The 25,229-nt window shown below is 36.9% G+C and overlaps 2 protein-coding genes across 4 annotated transcripts in view; one reads left to right on the top strand and one right to left on the bottom strand.

Annotated features, from left to right (window-relative positions):
- Positions 1–13,834, bottom strand: part of TRMT1L (tRNA methyltransferase 1L) — a gene marked incomplete at its 5' end in the record, with an annotated part of 35,357 nt that extends 21,523 nt beyond the window's left edge. For 2 of the 3 annotated variants that reach the window (XM_079698618.1, XM_079698619.1), the window contains 7 exons: positions 773–852; positions 1,342–1,465; positions 2,930–3,059; positions 4,692–4,756; positions 7,649–7,762; positions 9,072–9,182; positions 13,562–13,799. In XM_079698618.1, coding sequence (XP_079554744.1) covers positions 773–852; positions 1,342–1,465; positions 2,930–3,059; positions 4,692–4,756; positions 7,649–7,762; positions 9,072–9,182; positions 13,562–13,799 — 862 coding nt within the window. Of the gene's footprint in view, positions 1–772; positions 853–1,341; positions 1,466–2,929; positions 3,060–4,691; positions 4,757–7,648; positions 7,763–9,071; positions 9,183–11,992; positions 12,131–13,561 lie in introns of all 3 variants that reach the window. The other variant, XM_079698620.1, reaches the window with a different exon arrangement.
- LOC307049107 (E3 ubiquitin-protein ligase RING2) overlaps positions 1–25,229 on the top strand; it is a gene marked incomplete at both ends in the record, with an annotated part of 167,266 nt that overhangs the window by 60,238 nt on the left and 81,799 nt on the right. The window contains 3 exons of the mRNA XM_079698484.1: positions 17,967–18,056; positions 20,235–20,318; positions 21,836–21,894. Coding sequence (XP_079554610.1) covers positions 17,967–18,056; positions 20,235–20,318; positions 21,836–21,894 — 233 coding nt within the window. The remainder of the gene's footprint in view (positions 1–17,966; positions 18,057–20,234; positions 20,319–21,835; positions 21,895–25,229) is intronic.

The following is a 25,229-nucleotide window of genomic DNA, read 5'->3' as shown; positions in this document are numbered from 1 at the left end:
TCTTTTACATATCCCATTGAAATATTTACAGATGAAATGATCTGTGATTTGTTTCAAAATAATGGGGATATAGAATGGAGGAATGAGGTATGAGGGAAAGTGCATGGGAATACATAGACAAGACTGAGTATGAATTGGTAATTTCTGAAGTGAGTGATGGATATAAAGGGATTCATTTATTATATGCTCTACTTTTGTATATATTTGAAAATTTTCCACAATAAAAAAATTTACCTTGGATCTTTTTTTTATATCAAAATATTTTGCTACATATGATATCCATATAAATTTCCTAAGAAAAGGTACTGTGCCGGAAGGTGGGCAAAAGGTACAAATTTCCAATTATAAGATAAATAAGTACTAGGGGTGAAATGTACAACATGATGACTACGTATAGGTAACACTGGTATATAGGAACGTTAAGAGGGTAAATCCTAAGAGTTCTCATCACAAGGAGAAATATTTTTTCTTCTTTCTTCTTATGGTATTGTATCTACGTGAGATGATGGATGTTAGCTGAACCTATTGTGGTAATCATTTCACAATATATGTAAAGCAAATCATCATGCTGTACACCTCAAACGTGTATACCTGTACAGTGATGTATGCCAATTATTTCTCAATAAAACTGGGGAAAAAATCTCTTCAGGTTCACATGATATAAACAAACCCTTAGTTTTCAAAGTGGCTAAACAACAAGAAAAAAAAAGGGAAAGAAAAGATACTGTACAGATCTGATAAAGTGGGGTTCCAAAAAGGCTTCATTACATACCAGTAGCTCCAAAGGCATCTAGACATTCCAAAGGTTTTCGTTCCTTAGCCAAAGCAGCCAGTGTACAGAATATTAGCTGCCTAGAAGGAAGTATAACAATCAAATAATTTTACAGCACCATGGTTTCATCACTGTAGATTTTATTTTAAGAATAGTGAGAAATGGGGCTCCTATTTACTATGCAAACTATTTTGGAAAGAGACCTAATATTATATTCCTTACTTAACAGTACAAGAACTAAAAATCTGTGAAATTAAACTACAAATCGAATTGGGTTTTTTTAACAAGTATTCATGATGAATAATGATTTTATAAATAAAACTTGCCCACAAACTTGCCCAACATGTTCATTTAATTATATAAAGTTAGACCTATTTTACTCTCTGAGAAAGAAATTGGTTTGGCAGAAAAATAAAAGAGAAAACAATCATTCTGAGGAAATTCTAAAATAAATGATTTTCAATCTATACCTAGTTTTAAGTTTCAATATATTAGAACAAAAAGATTAAGAAAAGGTACATCTGTAATTATTTGAAACATCCCATAACCCTGTTTTCAATGTATCTTACCGATTTAGTTTCATTTTGGGATTAAAATAGGAATCTGTTTTCTGAGGTACAGAATAGTTGGGACAAACTTGTACATCTGTGTCTGCCTCTTTCAAAATTTCATTAGGTGGTTTGGCAGCAGCAGCTAAAATTACAAAAAAAAAAAAAAGATTTCCAGTGAAATACAAAATAATTCTAAATATCAAAAACAATATATATTAAAAAAATAACCTTCCTTTGTAATATTTCATGTTAATGAAATCAGTTGAGTAGATGCCAAAAAAGTCCCCCCAAACTGACCTACCTAGCACTGTCTCTGGAAAAGAGTAGTACTCAGTTAAGTATTTGGTGAATTAAAGTTTGTCAGCTTAAAATCTTAACTGTCTAGCACATCAATATATCTGTATACCTGGTTAAGAATAATCAACCTAAGATAGCACAAAATCCTAAAATACCTTTATTACTCATCAAACACTACATTGTGTTTATATATACAGGTTGGTTGCTAAATATATTTTATTGTGGTTTAAACATTAGAAAATTAACCTTTCTGTGTAGTTACATTCCATTAGCTGGCATGGATGACTAAGAGTCACTATATTTCCTGAATGTGCTTGACTTCCGAACACTTTCTCATAATTATGATTTTAAATCACAAATTATATTCAAACAGCTATAAGCTAATGTAAAAAAAAATTCTACATTTAATATACATTTAGAATCATTTAGCTATAAACCCAAATGAAACAGTGATGTGTTTGTGTGAATATATTTTAAATATTTAAGAAAGGAGACATGTAATATGTGTGGGGGAAATATAATTGAGATTCTCTATGTTTGGATTTCTTGATAACATTACTATCAGAATGTTAACTAAATGGGAACCATATTTACCTTTCTACAATGCCAAATAAAAGTAATCTTTCCTAGTGTTGTGTTATATATCTTTCTATACTCAACAAAGTGTCAAGTCACATATCTCACAAGATCAGCCTTTCTCAAACCAGGTTCTGTGAGCAAATTAAGCCCTTCAAATAATTATTTCAGTGACTTTTTTTTTCAATTCTTAAAGGGAAGGTCCAGAGTACCATTCTAGATGTATAACAGAGAAGTTCATTCATTACATATAATGGATGCCTTAGGGCAGGAGGGCTTAATTCGTAACTCTTGAGAAGGAACTGTCTCAGTATTAACAAGCTACTAATAACTTGATATCACTCAGGATAATAAAGAGTCTTTATATATCACTCTACCTCCTTTTTCCAGTGTTTTTCGATAATAAGTATAACACAGTTATTGGTACAGGAGCCGTCATTCGTAATAAAATTCTATAGTGTTTCATTAAGATACCTATATTTACTTGAACATCAGTTACTTTTTTCTACCCATATTTAATATCTATCCCAGATATTAAATATATCTGTTAAATTGAGAACAGTTGAATATTGTTGGGAGTCTCACAGAAACAAAACAAAACCTGACAGATTAGTAGTTAACTAAATGATTTGGTTAAGTCACTGTATTTTGTCTGCCTGATATCTGAAAAGAATAATTAGACCATTGTTTAAGAATTTACTTATTAACATGTTAATAAGATTGCTCAACTTACCAGCAATATACGTGGATTTAGTCTCTCCTTTATTCACATGGCGCCTAACATGGCCTAGCATATCCGTCCTTCTGGTGATTGTTGCTGAACAAATAATACAATGATAATGGGCTCCCATTTTACTGGATATCTATCAAACAGAGTATTTAATTTAAATACATAAATAAGTTACCAAGTCAATGAAATAAAAGTTTATTTAATGTTGTAAATTTATGTATGTTAGTGTATTTAGGGTTTAACGTATAGAAGATAGTATTCATTTTGCCATGTGACTTTGAAAGGATTTTTACTTCCTTACCTATATTTACATATGCTTTTTAATCTTACTTTACAATAGGCCACAAGTTTAATTTCTTAGCTTTTTCCTTTCATTCTAATCAGCAAATAACTGTACTCTATCTTCTATAAGCAGCACTTAACAAACGGTATGACACTAGCAGCAATGTGCTGGTAGATGTATAGCAACTGGCTCTCCAGGAAAATAAAGCCCTGAGTTGTAGTGTCTGCAGCTGTCTGTGGTTTATGTACTCTACCATGGCCGATGTCAAGCTACAACTGTGACATGTGAAGCTACCAATGTGACATCACTGAACATGAATTTGGGAAGAGATGTGCAATATCATACCAGAGAACACTGCCACCGTGCAGATACAGAATACATAAATAACGTTAAGAGCACAGGTAAAAGTAAAATGTAGTAAAATAAATGGGAAGTAGTGAGTTGTGAGTATTCATTACCTTTGTTTTTAATATAATTTATTTACTTTTAAGTTTATATAATTTAATTTTTGATGATGGCCACATTTAACAACGAGCTTTTAAGATTTCTGGAAAATTGAGCTAGTTCTAGCACACTACTAAATGTTAGAGACAGAATAAAAAGTCTATTTTTCCAAGTAAAAATTCTCACTTTATAGTTCCTTATTTAGCTAAGAACAAAAACACCACTCCAACAGCTCTTTCCTGCTTTTGATGCCTTTTTACTCTTATGTCCTATTTACTCGGGATCATAGAGCAAGGAGAGAATAGTCAAGAACATTGCACAAGGTTCCTTATGGCATTGTGGTTATCATATTCAAAATATCTTAGATAGGGTTAATGGACTAAGCATTATCCTAACTACTTAAGAAATGTTTGTTTTTTCCCCCCCAGTTCTTTACTTTTTTTAGTGACTTGAAAGGAAAATTAATAATGAGGACCCATTAAACTAATATGCATTCAGGATAGTGTCACTATAAAATATTTTATAATTTGTATTCCCCAAAGGTCAAATCTATCCTAAAAGTAAACACACATACTTTTTTAAAAAAAGTTAGTGAGATTTCAGAAAGTTTCTTCATTCTGTCCTTTGACAAATTAAGAGGAAGAACATAGGGAGGATGAGTATGAATCGACACATATTAAGATATTTACTAAACCACAGAAATTAAAGGCTCTTATTCCATGATCAAAATTTATTTTGAAAGAAAAAAATTACTATTTAAAAATCTCCATTGCAAAATTAGTAAGTGGGTTAATTTTCCTTTTGAACACAAGAGAGCAGATGATCTGACTGAAATTAAAAACTTTAAAATGAAAAGTTCAATACAGCAACTTCTTTCATACATTTCATATTTTTCCTACTATGGTAATCGGAAAGCCCTTGTAAAAAAAATCTTAAACTCATTGCTGAATATGCACATTTTAGTTGTTAAAGCAAGTCAAAATTGCACTTTCTTTAGGGACAGCTAAATCTAAAAAAACAAATCTACCATGTGATTACCTGTTCTCCAATAATGTTTGGTTTCACTGGTCGACAAGGTAAGTGACAGATGCACATCCTGTAACCTAGAATGAAAAATGAAGAATTGCTGCTTGTCTATCACTGTTCATTAAGTATTCAATTATTATTAAAAATTACTAGCAAATTTTATTTTATAAGAATAATTGAGATTATTCTTATATTTGTAATGTCATAGTTTATTTGAATGAGATTGCCTTAGTTTTATGTAGTTGCTGTATATGACACAGTATAAAAACAAATACAGGAGATCTAGGGTCAAAATCTGGTTCCGCCAAAAATATCTGTGTTACCTTGGTCTAGTCATTTAGCTTCTTTGGGACTCAGTTTTATCGTCTTTCTGCCATCTTGACTTTTTCTTAGGCTTCATCTTCTTGCCTTATGCTGCATTTACCATTATACAGCCTCTTCTTCATTTATGATACGGCACTATCTTAGTTCTCTTCCCATCTTTCCTACTTAATCTTCTTTACAGATTCTTTTCCCTCTCTCATAGTCGAAAATGTAGATTTTCTGTATGCTTGATGTGCTGCATAAATTTTTTCTCATTTCCTTGGTAACTGTAGTGCCTTTCATGATTGCAACTATCTCCCCTGTGAGAAGGAATCCCAAATTATAGCTCTCTTACCAACTCATTCCTGAGGGCCAGATCTCTACTTCCAATTGCCTATTGAAGACATATGACTGGTTATTTCAAAAGCTACTGTCGGGAATTCCCTGGTGGTCCAGTGGATAGTACTCCACGCTTCCACTGCAGGGCACATGGGTTTGATCCGTGGTCCCTGTTTGGGGAACTAAGATCCCACAAGCCGTGTGACACAGCCAAGTAAAAAAAAACAAAAACAAATAAAAACCCAATAACAACAGAACTCCAAAAAATCTACTGTCAAGGACTAAAATTTTCATTTCCTCTTGAACCAGGTCTCTTTTTCACCTTTTTAATGAATGATAATGCCTTCCAGTTACTCCCAATTCAAAAACTAAGTTATCTTTAACTCCTTTCTTCTCATACTTTACATCCAATCATTTATTTGTATATGTTGAAGTGTCTCAGGACTCAGACCTTGGACAACAACTTTTTTCCACCTCTATGTACTCTTAAGGTTATCCCACCCAGTCTTACGGCTTTAAATACCATCTATATTCTGACAACTCCGAAATATGTATCTCTAGCCCAAACCTTTTCCCCAAAGTCTAGATTCATGTAGCCTCCAGGCTACTTGATATCTCCATTAGATGCATCTCAACATTTGCATGCCTAAATCTGAGGACCTGTCCTTCTTTCTCATACCTAATGCAGTCTTCTCCATCCCAGTAAAGGACAGCATTTTTCTAGTTGCTCAAGTCTCAAACACAAGCATTCTTGGCTTTTTCTCCCTCATCTCACTTCTATTCCTTCAGCAGATCTTATTCAACATATTTGCCAACTACTCTGAAGCCTGCTCACAGACAAAATCTATCATGTTCACCATCTACTAGATGACCACCATGTGAAAGAACCCAACAACCTAATGTACATGACAGAGTAAAGCAATACTATGAGCCATCAAAGAGAAAAGAATAACTTGGAGGAGGGAGACCAAACCTAAAGATTAAACAATGGCTTAAATAAAGCAAACGAAAGAGACCTTTGTAATTAAAATGAGATCTTTCCTTTTTGATAAGAAGTCAATATGGTTTACTATACATTCTTATAAATAATTAAACATACGGCTTCTGAATTTGTCTCTAATTCCCTTTTCTCTAAGTAATTAGTTATAATCTAAGAAAATAATTCTGTATAGTTCTGGCTTCTTTTTTTGGGTGTCTTATAATGGCTATTTCATTCAGTCTGGTTGAAATCCCAGATAAGCACATTTAACAATGACTATACTTATATAATCATATACAAATATAAGTATATACATGTTTAAGATTGATATTTAGGGCTTTTTGGGGGGGGTACTTTTTGGTTTTATCCCATATATTGCTATTTTCATTAGTAGTTTACCATGGAAATCCTTCCAAGTAAACTGGTACAGATCTAATATACTCTTTTCAATGGCTGCATAATATTTCGTGGTATGTACATACCATAATTTATTCAATCTCTTATTTTAGTTCCAAGTTTTTGTCACTAAGCACATGCTGCAATGAATATTCTTGTACACCTATCCTTGTGTATTGCTGCTTTTATTCCTAGGAAAGGGAGTGCCTGGTGGATGAATATTTTAAATTTTTAAAATGTTGCCAGATCTCTTTCCAAAAATGCTGTAATATATAATTCACTATCTCAGAATCTAATAATTCACTGTCTCTAAGAAGTATTTTAACTTGGTGAGATGTTTTTTTTCTTCAACTTATTCATTTCTTTGAGTCCTCCTGTTAAACTTACTCCCTCAAATTGTGTCATTTTTGTCACTATTATAATTGTTTTTTTTCTAATTTCCATTTGTCTAGAGTAGAGAGACTGATCAATCTTGTATCTCACCACTGTTACAAATACTCTCATCAACTGGCTTTTTTAAGTCATCAGCAGAAAAAAAAAGATGCTTCTTTTTTTTTCCAATATTCATACCAATTATTTTATTTTCTTGTTTTACTACATTTATTATATCTTCAAAAATATGTGTAAAATTGTAGTTGTTCTAATATAAAAGGAAAAGTGTAACTTATTAAAACATGGTTCAATAAGTAATGTGGATCTTCAGCGCCAAGCAGGTACCCCATACAGAAGAGATGCTTAATAAATGTTTGCCACACAAAACTATTGGTGTCACATCTATCTATTGCCTAGAGAGCTATATGGTCTTTTATTAATAAATACATTAAAAGAGGGGCATTAATCCCTCATAATTTTAAACTGAAAATATTTGATTATGTTTTCATTAAAATTCCAAAACTGGTACCAAATCTTTAATTTCGTTTACATCACTTTTAGCAAGCACAAAAATACTAACCTTCAAATTCAACTGAGACTTTCCAGTGTAAATTTTGAAGGTGACGATGAAGCTTATGACTATTACAAGCTCTGAATTTTTCCTTGGGGCACAATGGACAAGCCTGTTTGTTTCCTGTTAAAGGAAAAGAAACGAATAAAGTGAAGAATATACTAGCTATTAATGCTTAAATTTAGCTACAAAAGAAGTAACGGGGAACCTCTCTTGCCTCTGCCCATCACCCCCCAAAACACACACTCACACACCTTAGAAAATATCTTTCTTAACATTAGGGAGAAGTCATTCCTGCCTCAGCAGGTACTTAACAATAGTTGTTTTAGCACATGGTTAGTGACTTATTTTTTTACCTAAAACTCTCCTCTCTGTGGCTAGCAGATATCCTTGTTGCCATTGGGAACAGAGAGGATGAGGAAGTGATAAACTACATGATATCCCTCCAGCCAAAGAGCCTGCCAGAGAGAATGTCATTCTGTACTTTGGGCAGGAGAAAAGGCAGCAGTTGTCACACTCCCAGAGGGCTAGGAGCTGGGCAGAGAGTATAAGTATCTGCTCTGATACTCTTCTACTCTAGCAGCAACAAAAATAGTTAATGTGCGGAGTTAGAAAAATGGAAGAAGGAAGTGGAAGGAGTACCTTGGATCCTATATAATTGCTATTCTGAGACTGGGGTCATGGTTACAACCACTGTATCCTATTACTAAATTTGTAAGTTCTTCCTTCTTTATTAACATATTCTTGGAAAGATTATGTATTAAATAAGTTTTATTTAATTAGAAATGTAATGTATCTTAATAAAAACTTTGATAGTATACAAAAGAAAATCTCAAATCCAGGTTTAAAGCAATAAAATATACAGAAATAATAACTCAATTTTTAATCCAACAAATATCTTTCACACATAGCACATGGCAAGTATAAGCACAATTTTATTTATTTTTATATATATATATATATATATATATATATATATATACTCTGCCTACTTCAAAAAACTGTGAGGAGATCTTGAGGATGGAATCCAAGCACTAAGGATGGCAAAGTATAAAGAGAAGAGCTTGGGGCGCTGACAACATTGTGAAACTCTGTACCAGCCCTAAATTGCCAGCTTTGGGACTTCTTTTACATGAGAGAATATAAGCCTCCAGACTACTTTTTGGATTTCTGTTACTCATAGTAAAATGTAATTCCTAACTTTTAGCATACAAAGCCCTTATATATCCATGAGACTGTAATTTCCTTGAGAAGTTGTGAAATAACTTATCTCATAGCACCTCTGCATATAGAAGGCTATAATTTCCTAAGTAAAAAACCATTCTAGTTCAGTGAAAATAAACAAGTCTATGCTTAGAAAAATTTTCATGTGTTGAAAGATGACAAATCATTAGAAACTGAGAAAAAACACATTTTCAAATCATGGAAATACCTGCATCAAGATTATCTGAGTTCAGTGAACTGGCAGAGTCAAAATCCCCTTCAGTTACGAAAGCTAACTTCTCTAGATCAGCAAGCTGCCTTTGAATTGAGATGTGTCTCTCTGAAAGGAAATTTTAAGAGTTAGAAAATTATGCTTTAACAATATTGCAACTTCATTTTTATTTGATCATGTCACATGGAATTTTACACTTTTATTTCCTATAGCTCAGTGCCCTAGTACCTAGATGGGAAACTCAGTTTATAAAATGACAAGTGTGCCTAAGAAGGCAGAGTTGGGGAAAAAACTCCGCTGTGTAACCTCACAGCTTTCAAATTCTATCTTATTATTCAATATAATTCTACAAAAGAAAGGTTCTAGTCTGTACAAAACACTGAAGCCATGTTTCCTGTTTTCAAAGAACTTTCAACCAGGTGAGAGAGATTAACACATTAACTACTAACTAGAACACAAGGCAGGATGAAATGAACATTAGGGGTAAAGGTAATATAATGGTGGCCTACAGAGGAAGAAGTAATTCATTCCAACAAGTGCCCCTGGGAATGTCTTCACTGAAGAAGTGGCATTTGACTGAAATTTAGGGTATGAAGAGAATTTTGTAAGGTATGAATAGAATTTCAATAAGTAGAGATTTGGTGTCAGGCCTTATAAACTGAAGTAACCTAATAAACGAAGGCATGTGGTGTAAAAATACACAGCCACCTCTATACCACTCCTGGCCGGAAAGTAGTATGTTTGGGGGATAGAGTTGGTAGAAAGATATGCAGCCAAAAATGTATCATGGAAGACATAAATTCTATGCAAGTTAGTTTGGACTTTACTCTTCAGGCAATGTTAATTCAGGTTTCCGAGGAAATCAAAGACATGATTTGAATGCATTTCAGGAGGGTATCTCTGGCTGTAGTACCAAGGATCAATAATTGAGGTGAGAAATTAGTAACAGAAAAGTACTGGAGAAGAGAAGGTAAAAAAAGAAGCAAAGAACTTGGGATGTGAAAGTAAAGGTGAAGATTAAAGGATGATCCTGAGATTTAATAATACTGTTAACCAATAAAGGAAGCAGAAAACACTTTTGGCAGAAAGGAAGAAGAAAGAGGAGACAAGGGAATTTAGTTTTTTACACAGTGTGTTTGATTACTACTGGTATTAGGTACTCAAGTCCAGTAGGCAGTTGAATTGTTTTTGGAGCTCAGGAGGGATTCTGAATAGATATAACTCATAAATACACATTAGGTGAAACTATGAGCATGAATAAGAAAGCGTAAGGGAAAAATGTTGTGAAACAGAGAAGAAAAAAGCCAAAACTCAGTCCCAGTAACACATTTTTGGGTTACTCAAATATTATACATTCTTCAAATTACATACCTGTAAATTTTGGAATATATGAATAAATCTTTCCAAAATATATTTAACATTCTTGAGTAAGTCATGTGTGGGTTGCATTCCCCAATGCTACTGAACCCACTACTGATTAATATAAATGGATACAATTTGTAAGTGAGGTATGGAGGTATGTAGATATTTGTAAGAGACGTTGAGGAAAATCAAGAGGGTACATTCAAAAAGGAAAAATGGTATGGAGAATCAAGATAATGCAGAAGCCAAGAGAGAAGAGACTGTAAAAGAGAAATGCTCAACAGTTAAGTATCACAAATAGTTGCAGAGATCAAGAAAAGACCACTGGATTTAGTATTTAGCAAGTCTCTAGTGACCTTTAAGAAAGAAGGTTCAGTGAGGTGTCAGAGTACAAATGGGATTGGAAGGAGAAACCAAGTATAGAAAATCAGCATAGATTATTTTTTTCAAGAAGTTTGGTAGTATAAAAAAGGAGATGGATGGGATTGTAACTTGTTTTTTCTTTCTTTTTAAGGATAGAGAGACCTGAATATGTGTAGCCCCAAGGAAAGGAACATTTACAAAGTGGAATCCTGAATATGCAAGACTAGGAGATGTAACTGACAGGAAAGGATCCCCAGTGAGATAGGAGTCAATGGGGGTAAACCACAAGGCTCTCTAGTATTAATTATATAATTAGATTATACAATTTCTCGGCACTGCTGTCTTCCTGCCTATCCCTCTCCAAGCTTCATGCCCAGTTGCTTTGTTTTCCTTCTGTATAATTTGTGTTCTTGTTTGTCTCCCCTACAAATAAGCAGTAAGTAGGCAAGGGCTATGTCTTATTCATCTTTGTAACGGTTAAGTGCCTAGTGCAGTAACTTGCACACCACAGGCACTAAAGTTTTAAACTAATTTTTTACAAAAATCACTAGTCTTTTTGGATGCAGTAGCACACTGAGTCAATAATTTTGGAATTCAATTCAGCACTGTCAGACATTCCTGCTAAAATTTATTAAAAAAAACAATTTTTACCTAATTCTAAAATGAGAAAAACAAGGAGCAACAAATGCTATTGTTTAACTTCTTATATCAGGTATTGTTCAAATGACTTACAATGAGATGATTTCTATAAACAGGTAAAAATTTTTCCCACATTACAAAAACCTTTAATTGTTAGGTGTCTGACCTTACTGTCTAGTAAGATTCAGGCAATGAATCCACGTGTACAAACCAACCTATATAATTTGAAATCATGAAAGCTTTTGGCTTCCATAGTTCAAAGATCTGTGTGTGTAAAACAAGATATATAGTGCTACATAACAATGTGCTTATTTAAATCATTCCAACTACTAAGTAGTACAAAGTAAGTGAAAGGGGCCTGGTAAGCTAGAAAACTGAAAATCCTGTGGCCCGCTATTGAAGTAAGCTCTAAAAGATCTGTCTAAAGAGTCCTGATATGCCTATGTACATCTCTGAAATCACTTTCTGGTTCAACACAGTAGTTATCAGTCAATCTGTACTTAAAATCACTCAATCTTTTTGTAACACACTAATCCAGAAGTCAATAGGCAAACCTCTTGTTAAATCAGATGAGTCCAAGATGCTAGGAGGTTCTTTTAAAACTTCTTTTTCCTCAGTTTTCAATTCTATTTCAGATATGCCATCTTCATCTTGCCCAGTTAAGACTGATTTCAGAGGGCTAACTAGACCATCTAAAAATAATTTTTAAAATGTGATTAATATGTTTCTAATGCATTTCAGATTCTCAGTCATTACCTACTTGTCCCAGCAATGCATTTTTTAGGTTTCTCAAACATCATGCATTCTTCAGATTACATACTTGTAAATTTTGGAATATATGAAGAAATCTTTCCAAACTATATTCAACATATTCTTCATGGTGGGGAGGTGGAGAAGGCATGCATTCCCTAAAGCTGTTCAATCACCTCTGATAAACATAAAAATATCCCATCTAGAGATGAGTTAGGGAGGATACCTTACTCAGGAGTGTTCCTCCTCCTCCCTCATTGTAGTTGTGGATGAAGAAACAACTGGCCTTATTTTGCACCTACTAGCTCTGATCTTCTGTGATGAGGAGGAGCCTACCAGAGGCCTGCTGACTTTGTCTTTTCTGTGATCTGCCCTACTCTTAAATCTACTATAACAATTTATATGTTGTTTTAAAATTGTAAAATAATTCTATTAGATTATAACTGTCCAAATGTTTTATAAACATTAATCTCACAACTGGCTTAGAAGTAGGAAAGACAACGAATTAATTTAAGATATTTTGTTATGATTCAGAAAGAGCATAAAGGTCAATTTTGGGACTAAATTTTTAAAGAAAACTTTCTTAGACCTTACATTTGAAAATGTTCAGAAGATTCTTAAGAAAGTGTTACTTATCAATCTTTTAAATTCCTTTATGGTCCAATAAATCATCACTTAGAAAACATGCAAGCACATTCAGAAGCACAATAATACGGGCTATTAATTTTCAACAGCCGACTTCTGATGGGAAAACGTACAAAATTCAATTGGTATTTATGTCTGAGGGAAGACATCTGTAATTTAGCCGACTCTTTCTTAAACTATTCATCAGCCTCAAATTCTTTTTGGAAGCAAGCTGCTAAAGAAAATGAAATAATGAGAAAAACCCATCTCTTGCCTCTGTCGAGGCACAAAAGCTAATTGACAGCAACGGCTGCTAAATCTTGGCAGTTAGCATCTACTACAGTAAACAGGCTGCCTCGGTTACTCTATCCTATTTTAAAGGACTTAGTGAACCATGGCAGACGGGGCTGAGAGGGAAACTACCAAATTAGGTGTAACTTCTAATTTCTGTACCAAAAAAAGACTCCCTTTAACGAAGAAGCCCACAACCTCATTATTTCCTTCTATCTGCAGCACACCTGCCCCCCACAGATCCTTCACTGTGAGGTCCCCAAGGTTTGTGGAGATGCCTTCCCCCATCCTACACCCGTTTTACCAGCTATACGGGTTCCTCCTTCCTCCCCCCATTTCTCTAAAACTGCTTTTCCCCACAAAAACCATCCCAGGGGAGAAGGGCCTCCCCTACTTCCCAGCAAGGCGCACTTTCTCGCTTCTCCTGCGGCAGACAGATCTGGGCCTCCTGCACTTACTGCTTTCAGCCTCATCAGGGGCAGAGGCTAGGGACGGGGACAGGGTCGGAGCCTGGGCCAGGGCAGGGGCTGGGACTGGAGCCGAGGCCGGAGTCGGGGCCGAGGCCGGAGCCGAATCCGGGGCCGGAGCTGGGACCCGAGCCGAGTCCAGGGCCGGGGTCGGGACCTGGACCTGGGCCACTTCCACCTCCTCCTCCTTCTCCTGGGGCAGCAGCTCCTCCTCCGCCATATTCTCCATAGTTACCGCCTCCTTGCCAGGCCCGACCGGGGACCAGGAGGGGCTCACGGCGGGGTGAGACAACTGGCGTGAAAGCCCAGAGGGCCGGATCCGAGGAGTGGGGAAACAAATGGGGAGGGCGGGATGCGTGCAACAGACAAAAGACGAAGAACCAGGGACCAAATCCAGTCAGCAGAAAAATAAAAAGCAACAGACAGCGATTCGCGGTCCCATCCGCTTCCTTTTCCCCGAGACGTTACGACGCCAGCCCAGACTGCGCAGGAGCGGGCTGGGGACGGCGTCCAATGAGGTCAGAGAGTTCCGTTTCCGCGGTGCGTCTCCGTCCCAGTCGTCAACCACCGAATCCAGCCAAAACTGCAATACCCAGGGTGCACCGCGCCGCACGGGGGGGGCGGAGCCGGAGTTCCAAGTCCTCAGAGGAAGTGAACGCAAAGCTAAACAAACGCTCGGGAGCGTTCGAGCGGTACCCTGCCTCAGAGCGCAGAACTACACTTCCCAGCGGGCATCGGGTTCGGGGTCCTTTTCCCTTGGCCTGGGCGTCACGAGTCGCCACCGGCGCGAGGGCTGGTGAATAAGGTAGGGAGCCGGGGCGGGGTGGGTGGGAATCGTTGACGTTACGCTGGGCAGGCTCCGCGCCTCACTCCGGTACCGTAGCGGGCGGCCGGCGGGACGGACGGAGGATTCCGGGTCCCTTCGAGCCTGGGCTGGGCGACTCTGGGGGCGGACCCGGGGTTGAGCCTGCTCTGTGGAGGGTGGGGTTCTGGCCCGGCCCTTCCTCTGAGGCTGCCCCTCGCCCCGGCTAGGGTCAAGTTTGTGAGTACGCGAGCCCGTGGGCCTAGGCGGTTTACAGGACGCTGACAAGCTCGCCAGTCAGTCAGGTGGACTTCGAGTTGGGGGTCTGCTCCTCATTTCGCACCTTCACGCACACCGTGACCCGAACACTCTTTTCCTTTTGTTTTTATTTTTGCCCTAACCTACGTATTCCCAGTATCAGCGCTGCGCCGTGGCTGTAAGATTCCTGTGGATAGGGAATTTGGCCGGGTGGGGGCGGGGGGAGTGCCCTGTGCTTATATTTAGGCTGTTAATACCCAAAGCTCGTTAATATGTTGAGCTTCGGGGCACTTGACTGATGCGATTCACATTCCTCAAGGCGTATGGAAGTGAGTTCCCCGGCCCCCGTACTTCTCTTGCCTTTACTCTCTGAGCCTGCTTGAGCTTAAGCCGCGCTCCTTCAAGCCCGCTGGGGTAGGCAAGGGGAAAATTTTTGAGTTTTCTGGCTACTCTGCCTGGAACTGGTCCGAATGTTACAGGCAGCAGGGCAGGAGAGGGAAACTCTTTTTAGTCTCAGGTTCTCGCACTTCAGTTTGGTTTTCCTAGTTAATAAAGCTGATACTTAATGCTTATCTCATTGGTCTATTTATTTTCTATTTGTTTCAGTCCGCAGGGGAGAGCGAGTGTGATTATTTGGCAATTTGACACTCAAAACAAGATCTGGTCCTCCCTCCAACCCCCCAGTACCTAGGAAGTATATTTGGAGGGTTTTCCCCCCCTCCTCCCCAATTTAATGGAAACACAATTTATCCCCTGGAAGTTTTCGTGAATTATAGTTCTAAAGCCCTCTTCGTGGCCCCATCCCCAAGTTTTAACTATTATTCCTGGATGTATGCTGCCTCACTGCTCGTAACAGTTGATTAAAAAATGGCATAACACGTTATAACTTACAGACATGAGTAGTAGATATTTGCGCATAATCCAAGAACCAGTGATTTTTTAATTTCTAAAAGACTAGATGGTTCATTGAAAGCTTGATTCGGTATGTCAATCTCATTAATACCAGCTGGAAACCAGAGATGAAATGGGTTAGATTTTTAGCCTGTGCATTCTGTGGGAATTTTAATTTTCTAAGCATGGTCCCTGCTCTTGAGACATCCTGAAGAAGGTGTCTTCAGAGTTTGGAAGAATCATATTAAGTGAGTATATTACTTATCTGTTGCTGCCTAAGTTATCTCAAAACTTAGTGGCTTAAAACAACAAAAACACTTATTACCCCACAGTTTGTATGGGTCAGGAATTCAGAAATGGCTTTCTGGGTATATCTGGCAATGGGTCTCATGAGACTGCAGTGAAGATACCTACCAGGGATGCTGCCATGTGAAGGCTTTCTTTGGGCTACAGGATTAGCTTCAAAGGTGGCTCATTCACATGCCTGGCAGTTGATTCATTTTTGGCAAGAAGTCTCAGTTCTTCCTTGGTGGGCTTCTCTTTGGGTTATTTGAATGTCCTCATGATATGGTGGTTGGCTTTCCCTAGAGTGAACAATTCAAGGTAGAGTAAGGCAGAAGCCATAATGTCTTATTAGACCTAGCCACATACTACCATATAGCAATATCCTGGTTACGTGGGTTGTCTGTATTAACTGTGAGAGGGGGCTACATAAGGCTGTAATTACCAGGTAGCAGAGTTCATCAGGAGCCATTTTGGAGACTGGCCGGCACAGGAAGTCTCCCCTCATTTAGTTTGTATTTTGATTTCCATAGGATCAATATGAATTTCACACTAATATGAGTATAAAACATTTGTCATAGTACACATATGGGTGTTTTTCCTTTGATAGTCCACTATCTGCAGTGTTTTTTTTTTTCAGTTTGTCTTATGGGTAACAGGTTCAATTGTGTTTTTTTGTATTCACAGCACAATGTGAATGGGTTTAAATTGTAAGAGGTAACATAACCAGTCCATTGCCTCTAAGCAGTTCATCTCATGGAAGTTATTATTTTTCATTATGCCTTCCCCTGCTTCACCCCCCAAGACTCCCATGGAATGGGATCCTTGGAACAAGAAAGAGAAATGAAGATTATTCTTCTAATCTGAAAGCTGAACTGTGAATTCAATTATTGCCATAAATTATCTTACAAAGCAAAATTTCTAGGTAATTTAGAATTGTTCTTAGAAGTTTATGTTGGCTATTCTTTTATTAATTTTTATTATTACTAGATTTCTGTTAGCTATCAGCATTTTTATTCTTTCTTCCATAATCATCAAAACATTCTAAAAGTTTGATTTAGTGTAATTGATCATTCTTTTATAGAACTTCACTTAGTGTGATCATGATTGACCAGGAGTAGTTGCAATTGCTTGGTTTCTAGTCTTTGTTATGTTCATAGTGTCAATACATATCACTGCCAGCAATAAACTCTCCTTTGGACTTTGCTTCTGGACCCCTTTTACATCCTCTTGCCCCAACAAACCTGGTGATATTCCCAATCTCTGGCCTCTACGTTCCAGTACAGGATGGTTGTATACATTATCTTGAGAGTGTTTATGACCATAAGGAATGACTATGTTTGTGTGTTTGTTTGTTTGTTTTCCTATCAGTAACTAACAGTATAGATTTGATCCAGAACAGGGCTGGAAAAGTGAGACTGGGATGGGAAGTGGACAGAGGGACTGGATCAGCAAGAGTTGGAAGTGGCTCAGAATGAACAATGAATATTCTGGGGAAGAAAAATTCACTCATTCATTCACTCAGCAGGCATTTGTGAACACCTCCTCGGTTTTCAATACAGCATATTCTTCACGAAGCTCAGGTAGAAGAAAGACAACCACGTAAGCCAGCATTTGTTAAGACCCTACTGTGTACTATCCTGTACAAGGTATTTTTACATCCATAGTTTCATCTGAGTTCTTCAAAAACCTTCTCAGATGAGTTGTCTCTATTTTACATATAATGAAACAAGGGCTCAAAAAACGTATGTATTTTGCCTGAAGTCTCACTCAGTGAGTGACGGAGGGTGTGTTGGGAAAAATGAAGACTTTTGACTAGTTAGTTTTGAGGTATATATAGGTGGGGCAAAATACAGCAGTCTGGCAGGCAGTTGATAATGGTGTTGTGATGCTTGAGAGAGAAGTCAGGGCTAAAGGCATAGTTTTGAGAGTCATTCCTAAAAAGGTAATAGATGAAGCTGAAGGAGGGGAACAGATCATTATGAGGGAGAATGTAAGTAAAATAAAGTGGAACAATGAGAGAATCCTGTCACCTTGAGAATGGACAAAATATGGAGATTATTTTGTAAAACTCCAGTCTTCAAGGAACTGAAAAAAGAATAATTTCTAATGTTTTTGTTGTGGCAGTGGTAAAACATAATGTGCTTTTGATATTTATTTTAGCTTTTCAAAATGTCCAGCAAAGAATCTTACGAAAAAAAAGAGAAATCTCAGAGAAAAGGCACCGCCCCATCACCCAATGTTGATGAAGAAGTAAGAATTCTGGTTTGTTGACCTAAAGATACCCTTTTTTACACTTTATTTTTGTAAAATGAAAAAAATACACCTCAGTTTTAAAATGAGATATGTAAATATTTTGTTCTTCCCTTCTGACCCAGGAAAAGTCACTTGTTATTCTCATTCTTTACTTGCATTATTTTGTTTATTCCTCACAGCTCTATGAGGTAGGTACTGTTTTTATCCCAATTATACAGATGAAGAAACTGAGGCTTGGCGGTGTCCTTTGTGCTTCCTTCTCATCTTCTTCTTTTTTTTTTTTTTTTTGTGGTACGTGGGCCTCTCACTGTTGTGGCCTCTCCCGTTGCGGAGCACAGGCTCCAGACGCGCAGGCTCAGCAGCCATGGCTCACGGGCCCAGCTGCTCCATGGCATGTGGGATCTTCCCAGACTGGGGCACGAACCCGGGTCCCCTGCATCAGCAGGCGGACTCTCAACCACTGCGCCACCAGGGAAGCCCCCTTCTCATCTTCTTAAACTATAATCTTTCAAGTGCCCAGCCTCAGTTCTCCCAGCGTAGTAAACTTCAATAACATTCTTTCAGTTGCTTGGGCCGGAACCCTGGTCTTCGTGCTCTACCTGCATCCCATCTATCAGCAAATTCTACCAGCAGAGTCTGATTGCCGCCCCTACTTCTAATTTTATTTATTTATTTATTTATTTATTTATTTATTTTTGCGGTACGCGGGCCTCTCACTGTTGTGGCCTCTCCCGTTGCGGAGCACAGGCTCCGGACGCACAGGCTCAGCTGCCATGGCTCACGGACCCAGCCGCTCCGTGCCATGTGGGATCTTCCCGGACCGGGGCACGAACCCGTGTCCCCTGCATCGGCAGGCGGACTCTCAACCACTGCGCCACCAGGGAAGCCCCCGCCTCTACTTCTATCACCGTGATCCAGGCAATCAACTTGCTTTCCTAGGTTATTCAGTAGTTTCTAAATTGATCTCCCTGCTTTGACCTTTGCCTTCTTGTGTTCTTGACATAACAGCAGAGTGATCCTATTAAGATGTAAGATCATGTCACTCCTCTGCTCAATATTTTCTCGTGGTTTTCCACTTCAGAGAAAAAGCTGAAGTCCTTGCTGGGGCTGACAAAGTGAACTACTCTCCCCATCTCATCTCCATTACATTCTCTCTTTGCTTTCTCCACTTCTTGGCTTCCTTGTTGTTCCAATAAGCCAGACACATTCCTGCCTCAGGGACTTTGTGCTTGCTGTTACTCCCTTTGAATTGAAAAATTTTCCCTAGATATCCACAGGGTTTGTTCCTTCATTTCTTTAGGTCTCTCTTCAGATGTCAACTTACCAGTGGGGCCTCTTTTGACTACTCTGTTTAAAATTGCAACTGCCTCACCCTTGCCTGTCAGCCCTTCCTGACCCCTTTCTCTGCTTTATTTTATTTTATTATTTTTTTTTTTTTTGCGGTATGCGGGCCTCTCACTGTTGTGGCCTCTCCTGTTGCGGAGCACAGGCTCCGGACGCACAGGCTCAGCAGCCATGGCTCACGGGCCCAGCCGCTCTGCAGCATGTGGGATCTTCCCGGACCGGGGCACGAACCCGTGTCCCCTGCATTGGCAGGTGGATTCTCAACCACTGCGCCACCAGGGAAGCCCTCTCTGCTTTATTTTTTTTCCATAGCATCATCTGACACACTAAATATATTATTTGCTTATTTGTAAATACCTGCACTAGTTTTTAACCTCCATGAGGGCAGAGACTTTTATTGTTTTTCCATTAATCTGTCCTCACTGTCTAGAAGAATGTCTTTGATACATGATAGGTACTCAAAATATGTTTGTCCTGGGTCTACTGAATTCAGGATCCACTGAAAAATAACTGGATATATGGTTTTGCTTTGTAGAAGACGGAATTCCACCATGGCAGTGCCACTTCTCAGTGTCCTTGTCTGAGTCGTCTGCAGCCTTCTGCTGTAGCGCCTGTATCCCATCTCATCCCTAGTTCAAGAGCACCTACATCTTCTGATTTCTAGTTGGGTCTTCCTTCCTCTTACCAATGTTTGTATGTCCTTAAACATTGTTCTCTGAAATTTATTAATGTAGAAAGAATCTTGATTTATAGTAAGTGATGAAATAATGCTCTCTTATGCTGTGCTTATTTTGTGCTTTTCTTTCCTTTTTTTCCAAATGGCATTTTTAGGATAAGAAAGAGAAAAAAACCTCAGCACATTCTACTAGTTCAGCTTGTTCTGTAATATCAGTTTCAACAGAGAAGAGAAAACTGGTGAGTGTTGAGATACTGTAACTAACTCTAAAAATTATTTATATTTAAGTTTTAATGTGCAGTTAGAAGGTTTATGATATAAATTCCCCCACTACTTTTCCATTAATTTTTTTCTTTATATTTTTCTTACTTTTTGATAGCCAATACACAGAAAACCAGTTTTTTCTTTCTGCTGCTCACTAAAAAGCATTTATCAAGTTCTTTGTTTCTTTGTGCTAATAGACCCTATTATGCGGGATTAGACAGCATGAATATAAATTTAGACAGTTTTTAGGTCTTTCCCCATATATGGTTGTATTTATCTTTACAATTTCATTTTAAGATAGCCAAGGCACATACAGTGTTTGCACTTTCCGATTCAGAAATAGAGATCCAGAAAGTTAAGTGATTTGTCAAAGTACACAAAATTATTTGCAGCAACAGAGCCATGTCCAGATTTCTTTCCACTGTCTCACAAGTAATTTGAAACAGTGACAGCAGACCAAACACATTAACCTAGTACATGGGTGGTTGTGAAGTACTCATCATATTCAAGTGGGAGTTAGGTGTATATCAGGATAGCTACACAGTTGTTGTAGGTAATAAGAGAAGGTAGTTGTGAAAGTTCCATGAATGCAGAATTGGGTTTTTAAGAATTTATTTTCACATAATGAAACTGCTGTTGCAATTTATTCTTGCTTTATTAAACTTCTTAAAACACTAATTTCATCATATTTCTCCTCTGTTGAAAAATCTTCACTTACTTTTTTAGTTTATCATTTAGGACCCTCTTAAATTTGGTCACACCTTAACTATCCAGTTTTCTTTTTTCTTCTTCCTCAAAACAGTCCTGCTTCTAGCGAGGCAAGTTTATTTTCTCTCTGCTGAATTTACACCAGTAGCCTCCAGCTTCTTAGAATGCCTAAGCATTTCTAACTGAGAATGCCTTTTTCTTTTACCTGTTAATCTTTATTCAATATATGTTCAATTTTTAGCATATTTTTTGTCTACCTATTTTTCCTAGATACATTCCAACTTTTGGTGTTTGAGGTTTTGAACTCTTTTTACAACTTACTATTTATTGTCCTGCTTTGACACTTATGTCCTTTATATTAGGTTATTTGTACATATCCTTCTACTTCTTTCTACTTTATCCTTTTACTGTACTCTGAACTCTTTAGGACAGGGACTATACCCTCTTTCTCTATTATTTTTCTTGTGCCTAGCTCTTGTCCCCAGAATACATAGAGAGACAGGGTGGTAGAATAGAGAGGGTAGACAGATCTGGTTTCAGATCACGGCTCTGCTACTAACTTGCTCTGTGATGTTGAGGATATTTTTGCTCTGTTTGAGCCTTGGGTACTTTATCTGTAAAACGGAGATGATAATAATAGCTGTCTCACAAGATTATTGGAAAGATTTAGTAAATTATTGTGTCAACCTATTCACTAACACATAGGTATGGAAAAAATACCGTCTCCCAATCTCCTTCCCCAGTGCACAATTTATATTTCCTAAATGATATCTTTTTCTTTCAGAAATCAGATCATACAGATATTCTGTACTGTAATGTAAAAAGAAGACAAGAACTGAAAAGGTAAGTTTTCTCTTTTTCTTGATATATTTTCACTTTTTTTAGCTTTTAATTATGAGACTAAATACTTAGATTCACAAAATCCTTTGTTTAGTACTGTTTTGCAGCAAATATAGCTAAATCACAGATTATGATTAATTTTCTTAATATTTGTATAAATTTAAGAAAAAGTTGAGTGAAATGAGAAATCTGTCAGAATTCTATGCTATGTAAATACTATTTTCAAATAAAATGTAAATTTTTATCTCAAGTAATTTGATTTTGACGCACCCTTATAAGATACATAACTTCATTATATATAGTAATGGAAGAGATTATGAGGCTGATTTAATAATTTTGGATAAATTATCTTTGCATATTACCCATGAAGAGAATATGTATCTTATTGAATTGGTAAGGGTCTAAAACCATGTTAATTAAAAACAGGTCATGGCTACAACTAGAGAACTTGGAGAATAGTGTTAGAAATAATGGAGATTATTTCTCCTTAGTTTTCTGTGTTCTTTGGGTAAAAAATTCAGAGAATTTTGTGGTGAAGGAATTCTTGCCACTAATGGGGGTAAATAAGTATAATGCATGATAAAAGTTGGTAAGATCAAAGTTTCTCTGAAAACAAGGAGTTACAGGAAAACAATTAAAGTGGCATTAAATCTATGAATAAAACTTATGCTTCCCTGACAAGCTCAGTTAATGTTTGCTAAAATCAAAAAATCCAGCTTGCCTCTGACTCTTTTTCAGTTTTTCTTTTGAATCATCTTCTTTTTTGTGTGAATTTTTGTCTCTATATTATTATCTGTTGAAGTATACTCTGTCACAAATTTCATGTTATATTGACTATCACTTTCTAAATTTTTCAGCTTTTTAATGCCTTTTGTACTAGTATCTTTTAAAAAAAATTTAAGTTCGAAAACACTGCCTGATTTTTCACTAGTTACCTTTTGCTTAAGAACACATTTTCTAGCCTTGATTTTATATCCATGTATAAGAGTGTAAATGGAGTTCTGATCTATATACTCAACCCCCTTGGACTTATTCATATAGTCTCTGGGAAGAGGAAAAAATAATGTTGAATTATTTTGAGAATAGGATCAAAATTATTCTAAGGATGCAATGAAGTTCAACCTGGCGTCAGTATTTACTCAAAATCTGCTACTTGGCTTCAGCCCTTGCATCACTGAATAGTTGAATGTCTTATTCAATGACATTTCTGTATCTCTGAACCCAAGTGTGATCAATGACCATGCTATTGTGTGGGTTATTACCATGTCTAATCAGAGTAACAATATCAGTAATATGAACAGTGCAAAGCATCTAGATTTATTGTTAATCTCTGATTATTTACTTTCAGATGTTGGTGAGTAGTTTAGATGTAACTCGTAGTGAAATTTTCTTTTGTCAAAGACAAAAGTATATGGCATACAGTATACTTCAGAACGACCTTGTTGTGCATTTAAACAATGTGGTATATATTTGAAATGTTGATTGGACAAAAGAAAGATGTAATACCGTGCTTAGTAGATATCAATATCAGTAATGCAGGATTTCTCATGACCATTGGTTGCCTGCAGAGAAAATGATTCATTTGAGGTTGTTGTTTACTTCCTGGAGCAGTAAACAAACTTATTTGCCTTAAGGTTATAAATATTTCTTTATGATACATGACATCTTCCGGAAAGATCTCCCTATTCAACTACAGGAAAGGTCCCGAAATTGATGTGCAAACATTGAAAGCTGAGATGTAGGTGGAAAATCAGAGAGAATTTTGTCATCCTGAAAGCCAGTTACACTGTATTGTTACCACAATTCCAGATCCTTGGTTTAAGTGCATATACATGAATTTATTAGCAATAAAAATATAAGCAAAGGCAGCAGTCTTTTGAAAATATTCAGAAAGCATTTCGTCAAGTTGCACACAGTTTGTGGGATTTCTTCAATAAAAATTGCATCACAACCCCACTGGCCAAATCTTTAAGTCTAGGAGTTGAAAGGAGATAAGTTTTATCTCAGTTAGTATTAGAGAGATGGTACTATTGCCATCAGCAGTACCCATTATTGGCAGAATTAACTAAAAAGTACTTTATTCTTCATTTGACCTAAGTTGAAAGTTTAGTATGTGATTTAATATCCTAAATGTGCATTATGATGGCTAATGGAGTAATCTAGCCACTAGTAATGTTGAGCAGTTATTTTTCTTGCTGTATATCATGTTTTAAAACATTGGTTACTAAATTTTGGGACTTTCCTGGTGGTCCAGTGGTTAAAACTCCGTATTTCCACTGCAGGGGCATGGGTTCGATCCCTGGTCGGGGAACTAAGACCCCACATGCTGCGTGGCGTGGCCAAAAAAATTAAAGTAAAACCTTGGTTACTAAAATTTTAAATAATCTAATTATAACAATTAAATTTTTGACAAGATTTCACATTTATTTTTGTATAACAGGAGTTCAATATAGGATGGTGATATTTAGCTTCAGCTGATATTGAGTTTACGCTTAAGTCAGTCATAAAAAAGAAGTATTTGCTATATGTCTAACATGTCTAAAAAGATCTCAGAACTTTAGTATTTTGGGTTGCAAATATACAACTGCATTATCACAATATAGCATTTTGCAAAACTAGTTGATAAGAGGTAACTTTTAAGATTTAATTTTGTTGGTCTTTTAAAAGGTATTATAATGCTGAGTTTTTATTAATTATGACCATATGGACCATGGTGCATAGATTGCTGTGAAATATGCAGTACAGGGCTGTTGTGAAAAAAAAAATAAAATAGGAATTTTAAACTGCTCAGAAAACTACAGGGTCCTGTTAAAATTTTTCTTTTGTTTGTTGTTTTTCTGATTTTTCTTTAATACAGTTGATGTCTTACATGATATACTATTAAGTGTCAAGCTAGGGTCCTATTAAAGTTTTGTTTTATTGCTACTTATTAACAGATAAATAATGATAGGCAGTCTTTTTGTAGAAAGAGATAGTAAAGAAAGTAAAACTAGATGAAGACTCAGGTGAAACTCCTATAGAAACTCTGAGATGTTTCTAGTTTGCTCTTGCATAATTAATTATTTGAAAAGTCACTTATTTACCATCTCTTTCTCCCCTGCTGGACGGTAAATTAATTGGGGGTACGGACTGTATTTGTTACGTCCTCCGCTGCCTCCCAGTGCCCGGCAGAGTGACAGGTACTTAAAAGGCACTTAAGGATTTACTGATATAAATGAATGGATTGTGGTTCGTTGAATTTTTTTCCCCTTTCTTTCTGACTACAAAGTAATATCTAGTTTTATTAAGCAGGAAAATGTTATCACTTCTAGCTATTGCTGCTTCTAAAACTTTTTAGC

This window comes from Hyperoodon ampullatus (genome assembly GCF_949752795.1).
Source record: "Hyperoodon ampullatus genome assembly, chromosome: 2".
Lineage (NCBI taxonomy): Eukaryota > Metazoa > Chordata > Mammalia > Artiodactyla > Ziphiidae > Hyperoodon > Hyperoodon ampullatus.
This window is presented reverse-complemented; position numbering and strand designations above follow the sequence as displayed.